Here is a 20,486-nt window from a genome sequence, read left to right as displayed (position 1 = left end):
GCCAGTCCAGTTTCTTCGGCATGTATGTGACACATACCCATGGGTCAAACAAACCTGTGACCATTTGTGCTCCCCTTCTCTGTATACATTCAAAATCTCCAGTTAGTCCTAAGTGGTATGGGTACCACACACTTTAGCAATATTTTAGGATGGTTTGCACATGTGATTTGTAAGCAATTTACTTTGTAGACTGATAGTGTTTCCCCAGTATTTTATGAAGAAACCGAAGTTTGTTATTTACCTATGACAGAGCCTGCAAGATTGTTCCATTTCATATCCCTACAAAATTTTACACCCATGTATTTGTATAAGTTAACTCATTCCAACTGTGACTAATTGATACTGCTGTCATAGGATACCACACTTTTTTATTTTATAGGCAATCTTTACACCATTTTGAAATCTTATCAGTATATGACTGAATATTTGTGCAGCTTTTTTTTCTGACAGTAATTCGTTATAGATAACACCATCATATGCAAAAAGTCTAAGGTTGCTATTAATATTGTCTACAAGGTCAATAATATGCGACATGAATAGCAACTGTCCCAACATACTGCCCTGAGGCATACCTAAAGTTATTTTACATCTGCCAATGACTCTATCATGCTGCATCCTTCCTACCAAAAAATCTTCAGTCCAGTCACAAATTTTGCTTGACACTCAGTATGATCATACTTTCAATAATAAGCACAGATGTGGTACTCAGTCAAAAGTTTTTCAGAAATCAATAAATACTGCTCCTGACTGACTGCCTTGATCCAAAACTTTCAGGATGTCATGTGAGAAAAGTGTGAGTTCAGTTTTACATAGCTGATATTTTTGAAATCCATACTGATTGGCATGGAAGAGGTCATTATGTCCAATATACCTCATTATGTTTGAGTAGACTGAACAGACATCCCTGTTTCGATGAGACAGTTACAGTTTTCACATAAATGTCCTTGTGTCCGGAGAAAATCATTTGAGACACACACCTGTCCCAGTTTTCAATGGAGAAACAAAATGTGTGCCTTAATAGTTTTCACATATTAAAATATTTGTGAAAAACAAACTTCCTACAAGTACAACATATATTTTCACAATATATACCACATTTTTTAAACTTATCTTATGACTAACAGAAGAGTAAGAGATGTGTTGAAAAGAAAAGCAAGTATTAATTAGCACTGACAGCCATCCTTAACTTGCCAACCTTCCACTTTATGGTCCTTGAGACATGTAAAAGCAAAACCAAAGAAAGTATAAAAAGAGTATCACTTAAACTACTTCTCATAATGGGACTGCAGCCATATGGAAGTCAATTTAGTGAAGAATGTGAGCAATGCATTGTGTGTTAGCAGTGCTTATTGAATATTATTTGGCATGTATACATGCTTGCCCCAAGAGTCAAACAATAGGCCAGTGCATTGTTGGCAGATTTAACTCACTCAGTGTCAAAGTTTCAAGTCTACTGGTTTTTGGAACAACTGACAAAAATTCTGACTTAGAAATGAAAGTCAACAGATGATCACCTGTGCGGATGTAGTTAGTACCTATTACTGTTAGTAGATAGTGAAAGTGAATATTAAACTAAGAAAGTGTGGTATCCGGTCAAAATACCCAAGCAGAAGAGTTCATTTCTTAAAGAAAGTAACATAAATGATAAAGTTGAGTGTACAGCATGTAGATAGATGTTTTCAATACACCAAGGCAGGAGAAGTGACACAAAAGAACAGCTCCAAAAGAAGGAGCACAAACAAGTGTTACAGGCATCTACAAGCAGCAAGAAGATGAATTCATATTTTAAGAGAAATGCTCTAAGTGTCAGTTTTAAATCTTTGCATATCATGCCATCTATCACAATCATAGCGTTAGATCAAGTAACTGTTCTTCTTTCATCATTAAGCATTTTGGCAGGCCTATGTATTATTGTGCTAGAACTACAAGTAAAGCAGTTGTTGTTAATGTGTTTGTGCCCTAAGTTATTACAGCACTAGGTAATGAATTACAAGGGGGCAAAATACATTTTTATAATGACTGATCCATCAAAGCAAAAAGCAATAAAAACTATTCCATTCATGATTCAATATACATTCCTGGTTTTGGCATGAAAGTAAAAATTTTGAATATTACCAATGTTCCAAACGAAACAGCTGACACACAAATTCAGTTTATTGAGAAAATTTTGACAAAACATCGTTTAATGGCTGAAGTAATGGCATTTTCTGCAGAGAATGCAAATACCAATTTTGGGCAATCCCACCGTAATGGAACGTAGAACGTTTACCAGAAACTTCAAGAAAAATTAAACAAATCACTTGTTGGTGCTCACATTTTGCATAATAGTGTTCAATCAGCAGCAGAGGAACTGTAAATTTTGAAAACAACCACCTCAACATCAATTGGCAAAGATTTTGAAACATATAGTGTTAAAACCCATGCCTTAAAAGAATTCTGTTAGTTTACCAAACACAAAAAAAGGTGGCTGCTTTTTTCTTCCTGCCTTGCAGAGGATCCTGGATATTTTTGTCCCTTGACAACCATCCTTAAATTTTGCAAAATTTCGTCTCTAACAGCTTGTCGACATTATGGTTGAAATTATTAGAAGATCAGTTACTCACTGATATTTCTAATTTAATCTTATACAAAAGTTAATTTATAGAAAGGTCAACAGATTCATAACAGCTGCAGTTAAAGAAATGTTGAAAAATCTTGTGGGAGAAGGAATAATTACAGAAAAGGGGTTCTTCAAATCATTCGATTTTTTATGACTGTGTTAATCACACAAAGTGGACCTTGGGCCAGTATTCAGACATTCATTGTCTATCTTGGATTCATTGCAACAATCTACTTCACTCGACTCATGTTCAGGATTGTCTTAGGTTTTTGTCTCACTATGGTATTCCTCTGTCTGCTTTCAATGAGAAGTCATTATTTTATGAAACTGAACATGTTAAGAACACAATGAAACATCATATAAGATTGGGTCCCTAAGAAAGTACCTCTTGAAGAAAGATGGAACGCAAGATTTAAAAAATGTGAAATTTGTAAAGTATCTGTGGAAAATGTAGAGAAAATTGTTAATTTTTGCGTTATATCTCCCAGGGTCAAATACTGCAGTAGAAAGGGTTTTCAGTTTTCTTAACATGTACTGGCATGATGGAAAAGGTCATGCTAGTTTTGATAAAATGACAGCAGTTGTTATTGTGAAAACTTATTTCAATCTATCTTGCATGGAATTTTGTGGTTATCTTCTTTTTAACAAGGACTTGCAAGAATCAATTCATTCTTCTCATGAATCTAGCAAAGATAAATCTTAAGATGAAATGTGTAATTTGTATCTGATTACTAATCAGCTTATTACACAGTTTTTAGTATTAACGGATTGTAGCTATTTAAAACACACTGCCAGAAAAAAATTTGGTACACACTTTTGTAGATTTCCAATTCACTCAAGATTTATTGCTGCAACAGTTCATATGGGGTACGTGAAACGATGACATTTACAGACTAATAGCACAAGCATTTATGAGGTACCACATATCGATCCACCCTGAAACACCCATGTTAGTACGTGGCGTAGCCTTCATGGGTGACAGTGCAGGCACAGATTCTGGCACCCAGTCATTTGTACAGATGGTGAAAACTGTCCTGGGATATGTTATTCCATGCTTGCTCACACTGTTGCTGCAGTTCTGTAAGAGTTGTTTGTTGAAGCATCATATGCCACAAGTGCTCAATTGGAGACAAGTTTGAACATTTTGCTGAATCATCTTTCTGTTGCAGGAACGGGTCCAACAACATCCTGCATGTACCATGCCCCTGTTAGTATCCCATCCAGAAACACCAAAGGTGAACAGAAGTTGTAGCATACAGGGTGCGGCACTTAAATCCGGACAAATTTCAATTTGAATTTCCTGCAACATTGTAGTTTTGCCAGAGGTCACATTTGGTGTTCTCAAAATCCATAGGCATCAATTGAACAATCAGAACCTCAAAATGGCCGAGATGTTACAGACAAGTGCTGAGTATAACTGAAGAGCCACAAATATTGAAAGTCTTCGCACTGGGCGTTCACCCACTGGAATAATTCCATTCTTCAGGTACCCAAGATCAACTGTTTATGGTATTGTGGCGAAGTATAACACTTCAATGAAGCCTGTGAAGCCTGGGGTTCATATCCTGTGTGTTGTGTCCAGTGGGCGTGATATCAAGCCACCACGTTTCTTTGAAAAGGGAGAAACTGTCACAAAAGAAGTTTATCTGCAAGGTCTGATGAATAATGTGTGGAACTGTGGATGGTAACTGTGGCCTCGGGGAGACAATATGTCTTTTAACAGGACTGGTGCTCATATGAGCCATTTAGTCCAAAAGTGGCTCTCGGATAACGTCGAAACGTTCTGGTCAAAGGAGTTCTGGCCCCGAATTGCCCGGATTTGAATGCTCTTGACTACTGCGTTTGGAGCGTAGTCGAAAGAGTTACCAATAAGATGAGGCACCCTAATGTCGCATCTCTATGCACCCCTATCAAAGCAGTATTTGCGGACACGGACAGAGCTGTTTTAAAGAGTGTGTGCAGTCATTGCAGCTGGAAGGAGGTTACATCAAGTAATGTTACTCTTGAAAGATACCACTACTTATATTTAAAAGGATTTTCATTTTCATTTGTATTTTGTTTTAATAAATTTGCTTTAAAAAAAGTTTAATTTGTCCAGATTTAAGCGCTGCACGTTGTACTGCAACCCACGCTGTAAGGCCTGGTGTGTGGACAGTGCGTCTTGGATGAATGCACTCTACAAGACAGTGCTCACCAGGTCTATGTTGTACGTGCAAATGATCATCACTTGCATGCGGGCACAGTTAATGAAGTCCACAGTGTGCTCTTCCATCTCCCAAGTGATCCTCTGATAGTGGTCGAGCCGTGCATGTCGACACTGCCATGTGAGTGGAAGACTAGCTAGAAGTGTGCTTGCCCACAGTCCCACTGCTAGTAACTGTTTCGCAACAGTTCTTGTTGACTTGTGTAGGCTCACAAGCCCTCTTATCTGTGCTGTGGTAGCTGTACAATCTGCCATTACTGACCTTACAACACAACAATTCTGGGGGGGGGGGGGGGGCACCTGTTCTGCATGGACACCCAGAACATTGTCTACCGATGTGAGAATGCTCACATGACCACTGATACCAGCATTTTTGCACAACTGACTCACCACGACCAGCTTGTGTGGCAATTTTCCAAAATGACCATCCACCACTAGGAAGCTCAGTTAGCTGTAGGAAGCACAGTGCCTATCTGTGGCATGGTTGTCTGTTTGCTTCACATGTTTGCACCACACTGAGCCTTCTGGCTGTGAGCGTTCCCTTATTTCAAAGTAGACACAGATGGCACTCTGGTAGCTATGCCACTACACTATCTGTTGGCGGAAGATGTTGACACCATTATCACTACATCTACTATCCTCCAGGTGGCATATGCCATCATTGGATCAAAATCGACATCGTCTTTCCAAGTGTACTAATTTGTTTCCTGGCAGTGTAGTAAATGACTAAACACTGCAGAAAATATATGCACGTATTATGATAAAAAGGATACATCAGTCTTTTTTATTTCTGAAGAAAGTTTTTTTATATATGTCTATTGTACTTACACTTTCCTTTCCAATCCACGAAATGAAGATACATTCTTGCTACGGGTTTTTCAGTTGGTGCATCATCAGGGGCCTTTTATCAATATCAAAATATCACAATAACTAACCAGAAATGTAAGCTAAAGTGTAGTAATGAAGGTAAGTATGAAGTATAAGTACAAGTGTCCCAATTTTTGCTCTTTGAAATATGGCCAGCCTATGTTTGAGCTCAAAATATGTTCTAAGGTTTTACAACAAATGGATTACTTCTGCTACACTTCTTGTACAAGGATGTTACTCATGCTCTCTTATAACTACTGGCCTTGGTTTTTTGTGAGGGGATCTACATTATATTATAGTTAAACGGAGGGCTAATCAGCCACAAATTCAGTATAGGATCTGATGGTGATGAGGCCCTGGGGCTTTGTTCAATTTGACTGAATTATGTGCTTCTCATCAAGGCTGACACTACTGTCTATATCAAACAATGAAACTCCAGGTTTGAATATCATAAATATTAGGAAAAAGACAGATTGCTACTCACTGTAAAGATGACCCGTTTAGTTGTAGATGGGCAAGATGAAAAGACTGTTACACATTATAGCTTTCGGCCGGCCAAAGCCTTCTTACCATAAGCTCTGACCGGAATTCCAATGCATTTTTCAGTCGCTGCATCATCAGAGGCCTGTATTAGGGAAAGGATAGATGGCTACTCACCCTAAAGAAAACCCGGTCAGTTGTAGATGGGCACAACAAAAAGACTGTTACACATTACAGCTTTCGGTCAAGGTTTTCTTCAGCAAAGAAGGCAATGACTTCTGGTCGGAGCTGCCAGTGACAGCGCCATGTGTGCATGAGGTATTCTTGCTTAAGTGAATGTGTGTGTGTGTGTGTGTGTGTGTGTGTTTTGTGCTGAAAAAGGCTTTGGCCAAACGCTATAATGCGTAACAATCTTTTCGTTGTGCCTGTTTGCATCTCAACACATCATCTTTATAGTGAGAAGCGACCTATTCCTTTCTTAATTTGTTAATATCTATAGCACTAACCTTTATAGTTGTGTGAGAATTAAATTGGGGCAATAGCCCTGGATTTTCATTTGTAAAGGAAAATTTCAAAGATCAAGTTCAGTGTTTCTGCTTTTGCTTTGCTACCCTCAATTTCAGTTCCTGCCTTGTCCATGACTGTCTGCACATTAACATTGGGACCACTAACAGCCTATATATACAAGGTGTCCCATTTATCTTGACCAACCTAAATAACTGTTTGTCCAGAGGCAAATTACCAAATGTTTCAAGCAAATGTTCTTTAGCCTCAGGGGGACATCAATCAGCATGATTGCCTTCATTGTAGCTTTGTTTTTTACAAAGATATGAACAGCAGTATGACTTTTTTCAATGGCACCACTGAAACACAACATTATTAATCACATAACATAACACTGACTTTGAGCCCGGGATCACAAACTCATCCACTTGCTGGAGTTGTCAGAAAACAAATGAAAACCAAGTAAAAACATATACAAAATTGACTTCGGCTCTCCTGTACCATTGCCCAGGAGTAGAACATTGAAACATGCTCTAAGTGGTGGCACTGGACACTGATACACTGGTGCACTCGTTGAATGAAAGAATTATTTACTGCTTCCAGTGTTGCCTGCTGAAGAAAATTACATGCAAGCATGATACGTTCCTGCATGTACTCTGGAGTTGTTGGAATATCGCGACAGACAATGTCTTTAATGCATCCCCAAAGAAAAAAGTTCAGAGGATTTAAATCAGGAGACCTAGCACACCAACTAACTGTTACTCCTCAATCAATCCATCTGGCAAGATACCTTGGGTTCAGAACACGACGCGCACGCAAGGCATTATGTGCTGGATATCCATCGTGTTGATGTCACATAAGCAACTGGTTCTTAGCGGCACTTCATCCAGAGAGGAGGAAGAATTCCTCTGAGGAAGAATTCCTCTGAGGAAGAATTCCTCTGAGGAAGAATTCCTCTGAGGAAGTTGGCATATGCTGTGCCATTTAGACTTTCATTGATGAAATATGGGCCAATAATTGAAGTACCGAGCATCCCACACCAGACGTTAACTCTCCATTGACGCTGATGTTCCACCTGTACAAGCCATCGTAGGTTGTCACTGGACCAATAGTGCATGTACCTTGTATTTATCTGTCCTTTGTTTGAGAAGGAACATCCATCGGTAAATAGAACATTGGAGAAGAATCTCTGTGAGGATTTGCTGCTGTGCCCACAGATAGAACTGTACATGATTCTGGAAATCATTCCCATGCAACTCTTGATGTAGGTGCACATGGTAAGGATGGAACTGGTGACGTGTAAGAATATGATATACATTGGTTTTAGGAATGGCAATCTTGTGTTCACGTGTGGATTCATAGCAACGGAAGCGAGAAGAGTAACTTCGACAGTTTCATCTGTGCGAGTGCTACGATGATTGCGTTGTCATCGGTTGAAATATCCCGTTTCTTGAAGTACCGCAACAAGACGAGAAAACTTCCATCATGAAGGTGGGTTCTTGTCAGGATATTGCTCTCTGTACAGTTCAGCTGCCTGCGTAGCATTTCGCCTACCTTCAACAGCAACAACAATAAAAGAAACATTATGTCAATTCAGCTTGTAGGAAGGACTGCCTTTACTGTATGCCTACTCTACACAACAGTATTTAAAAGGACTAAACTACTGTCCTAAATCTACCCGTACATAAGAAAACAGTATTGCAATTACTGTTCTGCTAACTTACATTCCCCATAAACGAGTATCATTTCTACCTTCTCTTTGTTGGTGCACATTCTACTCACGCAACTCTTCAAATGACGATGGTTGATGGAATGACAGGTGTGCATTCTACCTATGTTTACATTTTTCCTCTGTCAACATCAGCTCGTGGATGTGTTCCATTATCCTGAGTACCTGCACTAAGCACTGGGAGTGCCAACATCAATGTTGTGTTATGTAATTAATAATGTTGTGTTTCAGTGAATGGTACACTGATAAACTTTTGAATAGTCTTTAGGAGAGGAAATGAGTTACTGAATAAAAAATGCAGGGTGCCATTTAAAAAAGTCATACTGCTGTTCATATCTTTGTAAAAGACACACACAAAGCTACAACAAAGGCAATCGTGCTGACTGATGTCCCCCTGACGGCTAAAGAATATTTGCTTGAAATGTTTTCTAATTTGCATCTGAACAAACAGTTATTTAGGTTGGTCAAGATAAATGGGACACCCTGTGTGTGTGTGTGTGTGTGTGTGTGTGTGTGTGTGTGTGTGTGTGTGTGTGTGTGTAAAATCAGAATTTCTTTGGGTTTTTGTGAGAGATCCTGGGATTATATTCTTCTACAGTAGTTGGTGAAGGCTTCAGGCATTGTCCTCTTGACAGGCAAACCTGAAGACTGGAAAGTTGCACAGGTCACACCAATGTTCAAGAAAGATAGTAGGAGGGATCCACTAAATTACAGAGCCATATCATTAACATCAATATGCAGCAGGATTTTGGAACATATATTGTGTTCAAACATTACAAATTATCTCAAGGGGAACTGTCTATTGACACACACTCAACACGGATTTAGAACACATCATTCTTGTGAAACACAACTAGCTCTTTAGACACACAAAGTGTTGAGTCCTACTGATAAGGGATTTCAAACTGATTCCGCATTTCTAGATTTCCAAAAGACTTTTGACACTGTACCACACAAGCAGCTTGTAGTGAAATTGCGTGCTTATGGAATATTGTCTCAGTAATGTGATTGGATTTGTAATTTCCTGTCAGAGAGGTCACAGTACATAGTAATTGATGGACTTCTGGCTTTCCCCGAGTTAATGTTATAGGCTCTCTGCTATTCCTTATCTATATAAACAATTTAAGAGACAATCTGAGCAGGTGTTTTATGTTGATTGCAGATGATGCTGTCATTTATCATCTAGTAAACTCATCAGAAGGTCAAAACAAATGATGAAACAATTTATGAAAGATATCTGAATGGTGCAAAAGTTGGTAATTGGTCCCAAATAATGAAAAGTGTGAGGTCATCCACACGAGTGCTAAAAAGAATCCGTTAAACTTCTGTTGCATGATAAATCAGTCTAATCTAAAGACCGTAAATTCAACTGAATACCTAGAACTTACAATTACGAACAATTTAAATTGGAAATAACACTTAGCAAATGTTGCGAGGAAGGCAAACCAAATACTGCGTTTAATTGGCAGAGCACTTAGAAAATGTAACAGATCCCCTAAAGAGACTACCTGTATTACATTTGTCTGCCCTCTTTTGGAGCACTGTTGTATGGTCTGGGGTCCTTGCCAGATTAACAGAGTACATCAAGAAAGTTCAAAGAAGAGCAGTATATTTTGTATTATCACAAAATAGGGGACAGGATGTCACAAACATGATGCAGCAGGATTTTCCATTGCAGGTAAATTTTCTTACGATATTTAATCACCAACTTTCTTCTCCAATTGCAAAAATATGTTGTTGATGCTAACCTACATAGGGAGAAATGATCATTATAATAAAATAAGGGAAATCAGAGCTCATACAGAAAGATACAGGTTTTCGTTTTTACCGCGCACTATTCGAGAGTGGAATAATAATAGAGAATTGTTGTGAAAGTGGTTTGATCAACCCTCTGCCAGGCACTTAAGTGTGATTTGCAGAGTACCCATATAGATGTAGATGTAGAAACGCATTTCATTCAGCAGTTCCCTATCTCCAGCCCTAAGCTTTGTTTTATGCCTATTATGCAGTACTCTCTGTTTCTCTAGAAGTTTCTTTAGAGTGACTGTATACCATGAAGGGTTCCTCCCATTATGAACTGTTCCACTAGGTACAAACCTATCAGTGAATGGTCAAGCATTATTCTAAACCTGAGCCAGAGTTCTACATGCTCCTCTCCTAAACTAAAAGTTTCTAGTTCCTTATTAGATACAATACTACTTCCTCCTTTTCTAGTTTGCTGAAAAAATAAATTTGTTCTAGTTGCCCTTTGTACGTTGGCAATCATTGTTCCTACAACTGCTTCATGGTCACTGATACCAGTTTCTATGTGGACATGCTTCAAGAGATCAGACTGTTCATAGCTATTACATACAATATACTTCCATCATGAGTGAGCTTCCAAACAACCTGTTACAGGTACTTATCACAGAATGCATTATGCAATGTTTCACAGGACGTCTTGTCATGTCCATCATTTACTAAACTGTAATTATCTCAATTGATTGTAGGATTATTAAAGTCTCCTATGACGGCAGCATGATTGGGGAACTTACTAGTGAACTTAAAGGGAAACCTACATTGAAAACAATTACAGATAAAGAGAAACCTATTAACAATGTTAACTGGAATACGCTATTCAAACATCTTAAGTTAGTAAGGACAAAATACAAGGAGCAAAAGTTTGTTTGAATGGGTCATTACTCATTCCTGGATAGTTCAGCTAGTGGAGCATTGTCCTGAGAAAGGAAGAGGTTCTGTATTCCAATCTCAGTCAGTGGGAAACACAAAGTACCTTTAATGCCGCGCATAGTACACTAGCATATCAAAGATATATATCGTAGCAACTGGCAGCAAATGAATATATATAATCAAAGATGGGAGCACTGTCATGGTTCCCCAATCTGAGATGTCAGTGTCTGTTGGTGGCTCACTATATGGATGACTTGGGGTGAGTCATTCACCATGACCCAATAGGTTTCTTTTTTGCTGTCATGTAATGTTTATTGTCATTTTTTTTTCTCAAGGAAAGAACAGGTACTTTATTTCAGTTTCTATAGTAATATGTCACATAATCAACAACTTTAATCTTAACACAATTCAGTGCACCTTTAACCCATACAGACACAGACTCTGATTCATTTACTTTACGACGCTTCCTTGTCCTAAGAACCAATGGCACTGTAGAAATATAGTAAGACAAACCACGATCTCTGTTATACACTTCACATATCTGAAATGTATGATAAGCAATAACTTCTCAGCTGTTGAAAGTCTCCAGCCCTGATACAGTCTCCACGTTACCACCACGAACTAGAGTCACAGGAACCCAACCATTACCATGTGCACTAGCATCAGCATTATTAAGTGTAAAACTCAGTATGCACGCACAAAATATTGAAGGACCACGAAGAATAATTTGCAGACATACTCTGATCTTCATAGTAATAGATATATTATCAATAGCTTAATACACTGTAAGGTGCATACGCCTTCTCCTCCTAAAATAACGCGGCATAATTAGTCTGTGGAACTGACAGGATGTTTCAAATCGGCGTACACTCTGCTGCAGAGTGAGAATTAATTCTAGAGGCTGTCTACAAACTGTAGGGAAACCAGGCTGCAGTTGTAAGTGTTCAAGGATGTGAAAGGAAACCAGTATTTGAAAAGAAGATGAGACAGGGTTGTAGCCTTTAGCAGAACCAGAGAGAAATTTAGAAAGGGAGTTAAGGTTCAGATAGAAAAAATAAAAACTGTAAGGTTTATTGGTGACATAATTCTGTCAGAAACAGCAAAGGACTTGGAAAATCAGTTGAACAGAATGGATAGCAAGTTGAAAAGTGGTTGTAACATGGATATTAACAAATGGATTGCAGTCAAATTAAATTTTATGATGCTGAGGGAATCAGGTTAGGGAGTAAGATGATAAAAGTAGTGGACAAGTTTTGCTATATGTGCAGGAAAATAAACGGAAATGGCCAAAGGGCAGAGCATACGAAATGCAAACTGATAATAGCAAGGAAAGAGTTTCTAAAAAATGAGTTATCATTTAATACTGAATTTTAAATTCAATTGTTAGTACATCTTATTTGAAGTTATTTGTCTGGAGTGTAGTCTTGTACTAAAGTTAAACATTGATGATAAACAGTTCAGACAAAAAGAGAATACAAGCTTCTGAAATGAATGGTGAAGATTGGATGGAGATACTGAATGACTAAAGAGGAGGTCCAGAATCAAAGTGGGAGAAAATAAATTTGTAGCCAAACTAGAATACAAGAAGAGACTTGTTGATAAGACATGTCCTGAGGCATCACAGGATATTTGTTAATGGAGGGATTTACTGCATGTGTGTGTGTGTGTGTGTGTGTGTGCGTGCGAGAGGGGGGGAGGGGGGTAGACAGGATCCAGGTAACCAGCAACCAGTACATGTTCTGTCCAGCAACATATTCACATGTTAAATAGAAATGAGCACAAAACGAATGCATAAAACAGTCAGTAATAATGCAGCTACTGTCATATGCATAAAAACAAGATATTTTTGCTATCAAACGAAAAATCTTTTAAAAATAATTTATCAATTTGTACTTTCACTCAATACTAATACAAACTGAGCAAGAATTTTAGAGGACATTATGATAAACTTTAGTTTGTTGTTATTTGAGTCTGCCAGAGATGGACTTAAGACACAGTGAGAGAGGACAGTTTGACTAAAAGAACTATCTGGTAACTGGCAGCATGGAGGGGAATCACAACTTGACAGCACACAGCTTGTTAATACTGCCTCATTTTGGCCATCACCTCCACCACGGCCACCACCTATGCATAAACAGGGCTTCGCCACCTCCCTCCACAGGGTATAGGAATGCCGTCTACAGCTCGTGCCTGATGACCCAGAACACACAACACTGTCCTGTGGGTTGCTACACTGCCAGACATCTGCAGCTGATGCAGCTACACAGCACTCTAACAAACACTGCAGTAATGAGGGCACTATGATCACCAGATATAGACAACACTATCTAACATCCGTGTAGCCACCCTGATGCAGCCACTTCCTCATATCCATATGCAAGGTGGCCTTTATAAGACTGCTGCCTGCAGCTCTCTGGCAGTCTGAATCAGAGTCTAAAACCAACCACGAATCCAAGCAATATATGACAAGTCTCCGACAGTGCACACCAGGACTAGGTCTGTGCTAGTGTAAAAACTGATTGTGTCTGCGGTTGGTTCAAACTTTACCTATGGCAATGTAACACAGTGACAGACTGTGTGCTTTCTCTTGCATCTTCCTGGAACTGTATTGATAGAATGACAATTCTGCTCACAGATCAGGATACTCTCTTATATTCCTTTCTTCTAGAAATATACTTCTATTGTTCCATGCTACCTGGGCACCTTCTTGTTTTCTGTGTGCACCACCTCACAGGGGGCTACTTTACAAATATTAATGTAAAGATAGCAAAATAGTAAACAAATGCTTACTAGTTAAGACCTGTGGTTGGATAAGAGCTTCACTGCTAAACTGGCGAAGCCAATAATTACAAATCGAACTACAGTCTCAGTCAAAAAATTCTAGTGTGATACCTTGCTTTGCGTATGGCCAGGACGATGGTCAGCACCACACAGGTCTGCTACAGAGCCAGACGTGCTTGAGTCATCAGATCTGGAAATGGTCAGAAACAATATTTTTAACTACTACTCTCCAAAATTGAGTTTATATCTGCAATGAATTTCAAATTAAAGTACGTCATTATAACTGAATATATTTTCAACAATGTTATGATGTTGATGTGCAGTATCAATACACAAGGAAGATAAAATAATATTCAGAGCTGAAGGGTAGAGTAATAATGAACTAACTACAGAAAACATCAGTCTTTCAAACATTAAAAGCAAATAAATAAATGGAATGCTCCAAATCAAATAATACCTAATTTTATTTCCAATTCATTTGGAAATTCCGCAAATGAAATGACAACTCCGCTTTTCTTGGATATATTATTTAGTACCAACTGCCTATGGCATGGAGATCCATACAAAATAACACTTACAAACTGTGAACATGTCACACTACTTGAATGGCAATGGAACTGCCAGCAGAAAGGCGGTATTCCGGTGCAATCAAATGGAAAACTGATGGAACTTTCAAGCATTTCAAATATTCACAGCCAACAACATTAACAATAAAAACAAACATATAGATACTTTGAACTGCTGATTTGCTGTAGCTATCTGCTGGTAATTCACTTATGCCTCTGAAATATGTTGTTCTGATGTTGGTACAGAGTAGATGAGTGGAATGATATGTGCAAACATATTACTCGTAACTATGTGTTCTGGGAATGACAACAAATATGAAATTACAGTTTAATTCACAAAGAACTGAGATGCTAAAACAGCACATCAAATCTACATGATTATCATCAAACAATCCATTTCTTTTCTTTGTTTGCCAAATGCATAATTTATGAAAAGACCACTTAAGAACAGCTCTTAGATATCTGGAAATTATCTGAACAACTCCTTCTGTAACAGATCTCATTATTATCAATTGCAAGAAATGTGCACAATACTAAAACTGAGTAACTAACCACATCAGTCAAGGAAATGATTCACAGTGATATTCACAACATCTGCATGATAGAGAGAAGATGCTTTTCAAATGGTGTTACATCTCACCATAAATTACCCACACACAGAACTATGTTGAAACAGATTTTTTTAACTATTTTACAGCACAATTTCTTAGTCATTACATCGCCAATATCACAACATAAATATTATAACAAGCATATGGACAAAACTACATATACCATAGTTTTTATTTTACTACACAGTTCACACTGAAGTTGGGATTTAATTCATGTATATGAGAATACCGCAAATAAAATTACTAATAATTTCAAACACTGATCAGCAACTGAAAATATTACAGCTGCTGTAATAGCTGCAATACTGCACCGGAATGCAAAACTCGGAAACAAACATTTCAAATGGAGTTGTCAAGCTCTGAACCGTGTACATTATACAAGGAATCGCTAGAATCCAGAAATGAACTTCGCAGTGATGTTTGAAGACAGTGTCCCAATTCAAATAACATTATTTCTTAGCAGCACACAATGTTTTAGACAAATCAACATGAAAAGTTATGGTCTGAAGCAAAAGAACTAAAGGATTAATGTAATAATACATGACACTCACACATCAGACAACAGCAAAAAACCCAGCAGTTTTAACTGTGTCTTCATACAATACTTCCACTCATTAGCACCATTCAATTGAACTTAATGGAACCACAATCAACATTTCAAATGAAGAATTTTTTTAAATTGCTATCACAGTAACATACAAAGGAAGGATTGATGCACAATTACATTGCTTTTGAAACAATCATGTCTTTGTATTTCCAATTAAATGTGAGGCAGGCAGCTATGTGCATGGTGCCCCCCCCCCCCCCCCCCCCCACACACACACACACATCACATTTCCCTCTTTCTCTGTTCTATCTTCTCCTTCCACCCCACTCCTCCACACTAGTGTATACTGTCCACAGACCCCTTGCCCGTGGTCAGTACGAGCTCACCAGTGGCATAACCCTAAGCTGTGCACCTGCTGCCTCCGTCACACCAGTCATCAGCCACCCTTCTTCAATCCTGCCTCCCATTCCCTGCATCTTCTTTCCCCTCACCCACTCCACCTGACACAATCAGTCACCCCTTCGAGCTAAGCTGTAGCATAGCACAATTCAGCTGTAGAGTCATACATGTATGCTATAACTCTGAAGGAGGATTTGTCTAAAGTTAGCAAACATTCTCAGTCTCGTTTACATGCTTATCTACAACTCCACACTTTGACTATTCAATGAGATGTTTCCGTACTCCTTTCAGTTTTTACATACCGAAATTACAATGGGAGAGCAGAGATTTGGCTCTATCAGTAACATTTCATGAGTAGCTCCCATTTCTGCCAAATCCTAAATTGTACACAAAGAAAATGAAATGTATGCATATTTTACGAACATAAGTCTCAAAACTTTCTGCACTTTAGTTGTTTATATTGATTTTGCCCCCCCCCCCCCTTCCCCCCCAAAAAAGTATTTCACAGTTAAAAGCTCCATCATAAGGATTTCCCAGATTCAACTGAGGCTTTCCTCCACAAACTGGGAAGCAGATTCTCACAATATGCAGGTCCAACTGCTTCACCTGGTCATGATAAAAAACCTCGAGTGAATCTTGAAAACCCTGATGATGGAGCTTTCACTTCAAAATACCTACCTGAAATAAAAACAAAACACAAAGACTCTATGAACTTTTATTCGCAAAACATACATCTTATAGTGTTTTCAAAAGTGGACAGAATTATGGTAGACTAACCAACCCTCTGGTTACAAACAAAGCAATACCGATTTAGAATTTGCACTTCTGTCATTATACATGAGGAGTCTCCTTTTAAATTAATACTGATAACCAGAATGAATCTTTAACTCCATAAGGAAGTAGGCAATGTCAAGTTCAAACTGTGTGCAGTACTGGAATTAGGACTCACCTTTTGGATGCAATGCTCTTACAACTAAACTATCTGGGCACAGCTCACAACCCACCCTCACTGCTTTGATACTGGTAACTTCCTCTGAATCTACACTTACAGTAATGGCTGTGGCTAAATGACTGCTTGCAGTTAACAGTGGAATCTTAACATAAGAAAGAAGTTTATAGTTCTATATCTCACTGACGTTGAGCTCATTAGAGATTAAGAGTGTTTAAGCGAGGATGGAGAAGGTAACTAGCTGTGGTATTTATAAGGAACCATCCAAACATTCAACTGAACTCACTTAGCAGAGCAACAAAATACCTAAAATAGAATAGCAAGAATGTGAAATAAGCTGCAATCCTTCCGAATATGAGTCCACTTCACACAATAATTTTGTTATCAGCCATTTGTTTGAGATCTGTGCCAATTTAATGCAGTGCAGTTTTATTAATAGTTATCCAATAAGTCTGAGGTGGCTGTAAAAGGGAAACAGGGCAAGAGGAAAGCATAATGACACATTTTCTTAACCAATTCTTCTGTCGCTTCTTGGTAGAATAACATAATTATCAATTAAAAAGCAGAATATTTTGATGTTCTACAAGATTAATTTATTAAGTTAACCAGACTTTAGCTATTGTTAACATAGGAGTTACAATACTTGTAAACAACATGAGATGAATAACATCTTTTCCATTTCTCTCCCCCCTCCCCCTCTCTATTTTTATTTACTTTTTTTTGTAAATATTGTAACTTTTTTGACAATGATACTCAGTTGAAGACTGATGACAGCCTTGTAACCCAAAAACCAGTTAACTAAGTGAATCAATCCTACAGGACACACACATTGTTGTCATTTTCATTTATAAGCATAACAACATACTGACATGAGAGGAGGATAAACCAGTAAATGATCCACACCACATAGCAAACTACGTGAATGAAAATTTTTCATGCACTGCAGAAAAATTACAACAAAAAATCCCAAAACCTGTAAATAATTATGCAATAATTACAATGTTGTTATTATGTAATAATTACAAAGTTGTTATGACCAATCACAGAGCATAAAATCAGTAAAACTGTATAAAACAAAAAACAAAAAATATAAAGTTAATAGGCATAGATGAAGTACAGATGTGTGACCAGAAACAAAGCGTAAAGAGTATACAAGCTCCTCTAACATACATAATAAAGGAGTCACTTGCATCATAGAACCTTTAAGGATATTTAAAACATACAAGAGTTGTGCCTCTACTCAAGACAGGTGATGAAGACATAGGAAACTATTGGCCATTTCCCCACTGTCATTGTCTGCATCATCAAAAATAATAAAATCAATTATAAAAGACACATTAATGAATTACATATAAAATAAAGGAAGGGAACCACTCACCTACAGCTCACTGAAGCGCGGTGCACTGAAACATACATCAGAAATCTATATATACCAGCTTTTGAGTTCTTGCTCTTTCTCTGTAAAGAGTGTGCAGGCATGCATAAGTTGGGTGTCTGGTTGTGTGAATGTATGTGTATTTCTACAAGAGAAAGAGCAAGACCTATAAGCTAGTATAAATAGTTTTTGGTTGTGTGTTTCTATGCACCACATGTCCTTCAGCTATAGATGTTATAGGTTAATTAATTATTTGAATAAATACAACCTTCTAAGTGAATCACGGTTTAGGTGCCAAAGTGGCAGAAGTACAGTATCAGCCATAGTAAATTGTCACAGACATATTCTTGTATCTTACCAGGCCTTTGATACTGCTGACCATAAGAGTCTACTAAATAAGCTAGAATCATTAGATATAAGAGGCACAGTCCACAACTTGTGGTCGTGCTGTAGCATTCTCGCTTCCCGCACCCGGGTTCGATTCCTGGCAGGGTCAGGGATTTTCTCTGCCTCATGATGACTGGGTGTTGTGTGATGTCCTTAGGTTAGTTAGGTTTAAGTAGTTCTAAGTTCTAGGGGACTGATGACCATAGATGTTAAGTCCCATAGTGCTCAGAGCCATTTGAACCATTTTAAAAGAGGCATAGCTAATGAATAGTTCTGGCCATATCTAGCAGATAGGGTACAAAGAGTAGACTTCAAACAAGGCTAAACTTATGAACAAGGAAGTTTCCAATTGGGCAGTATGAAATAAAGTCACATTGAACACAAAGAAAAAAAAATACCATGAATTTCAGTTTGAAGAGGAAAAATGACACTGTCAAATTAAATGTATTAGGTACCTCTACAAACTGCACAACAAACACAAAATTTCTAGGAATGAATATTGATTCATAGTTGAACTGGCATTAACATACACAAAGAAATATGTAACTCAAATGTTCTCAGTATGTTGTGCTTTTAAAGAGTCCTGTTATCAATGTGTAACAGCCAATGTATTTTAGTTGTGTACTATTCACATTAGTTGTAAACATATACAGTGAGTGTGCATAATTAAACAGTGTACACCTCCACGGCTGGCCTAAAGAGGCTGCCACACAGTGGCACAGATAACACAGCAAATGCTGCACTGTGTGCAAAACAGTCTTAACACTGGGCCCTCAGCAACTCCCATGTTATGTGACTAATGTATGCTTCACAGCTAGACTGTGACTCAATGTACTCCTTGGATACCTGTGTTTCTGCTAACTGTTTTAATCAATGTCTCAGTATATCAATTCAATTGGAAGCAGAATAAAAGTTGGTTGGTGGGAAATTGATTTTGCATTTGAGCAACATTATAATAATATGTACACACAATTCTCAGATATGGAATTCTTTTCTGGGAAACAAACGTATAAAAAATAAACAATGTTTTGAAAGTGCAGAAAAAGAGCATTAGAAAAACGAGTAAAAATGTAATAACACTCACTGTATGTTGTGTGAGTACATTTACTGATCAGTTATGCATGTCAAAAGTAACACTGGTAATTACTGTGCAAACTGCTCTGTCCAACATTAGTAAAAATCTGAAATTTGCAAAATACCCCACAACCACTGAATAATTTTGAAAAATAAGAACTTTTATCACTTAAATCAAAGAAGATTTAATGCCACATCCATCCACGCATAATAAATCTGGTTTCTGAAATACCATTTTTGAAAAAAATAAGCTGTACACAAAAGTGCTATCTGAGTATTTTCAACAAACATAATTAATATATCTGACCATTTATTATTATTCAGATTATTTATTATACTTACTTTTTTGTTTCATGTTTCAAATTGTTAGTTTATATTTTAAACTCTTATGTATACTTCTCAGACTGCTCTCCTTAAATTCATTTTGACTTCACCTAACTTTTGTTTGTCAACAAGGCTTTTCTTGAATTTAAATCTATGATTAAACTCTCTTCGCCTAGATAATCTGACATTTTAACAGCTGCACTTGCTAAATAGAAATATCTGCCAACCTGCTTCATCATTCCTTTTAACACTGGCAGGAACTGATGACACAACAACCTTATGGACAATGATTCCTTCCTATAAGTTAATGGCATTGAGAAGCTCAAGCCTGTTAGTCACCAAAAAATTTATGAGAATAGCCTCAGAAGTCAGGTCAGTAAGTAACTGTTCCTGGTCACAATATTTAGAACAAATTTGCACA

General features: G+C 37.8%; 1 protein-coding gene across 12 annotated transcripts in view; it reads right to left on the bottom strand.

The window, feature by feature from the left end:
• LOC126297857 (protein sickie) overlaps positions 1–20,486 on the bottom strand; it is a 1,116,277-nt gene that overhangs the window by 140,260 nt on the left and 955,531 nt on the right. For all 12 annotated transcript variants that reach the window (XM_049989129.1, XM_049989128.1, XM_049989130.1 and 9 more), the window contains one exon: positions 13,945–14,023. In XM_049989129.1, the coding sequence (XP_049845086.1) occupies positions 13,945–14,023 (79 nt within the window). The remainder of the gene's footprint in view (positions 1–13,944; positions 14,024–20,486) is intronic.

The sequence above is a fragment of the Schistocerca gregaria genome, chromosome X, assembly GCF_023897955.1.
Source record: "Schistocerca gregaria isolate iqSchGreg1 chromosome X, iqSchGreg1.2, whole genome shotgun sequence".
Lineage (NCBI taxonomy): Eukaryota > Metazoa > Arthropoda > Insecta > Orthoptera > Acrididae > Schistocerca > Schistocerca gregaria.
Note: the sequence above shows the minus strand (reverse complement) of the source record. Positions and strands in the feature narration are given on the sequence as shown.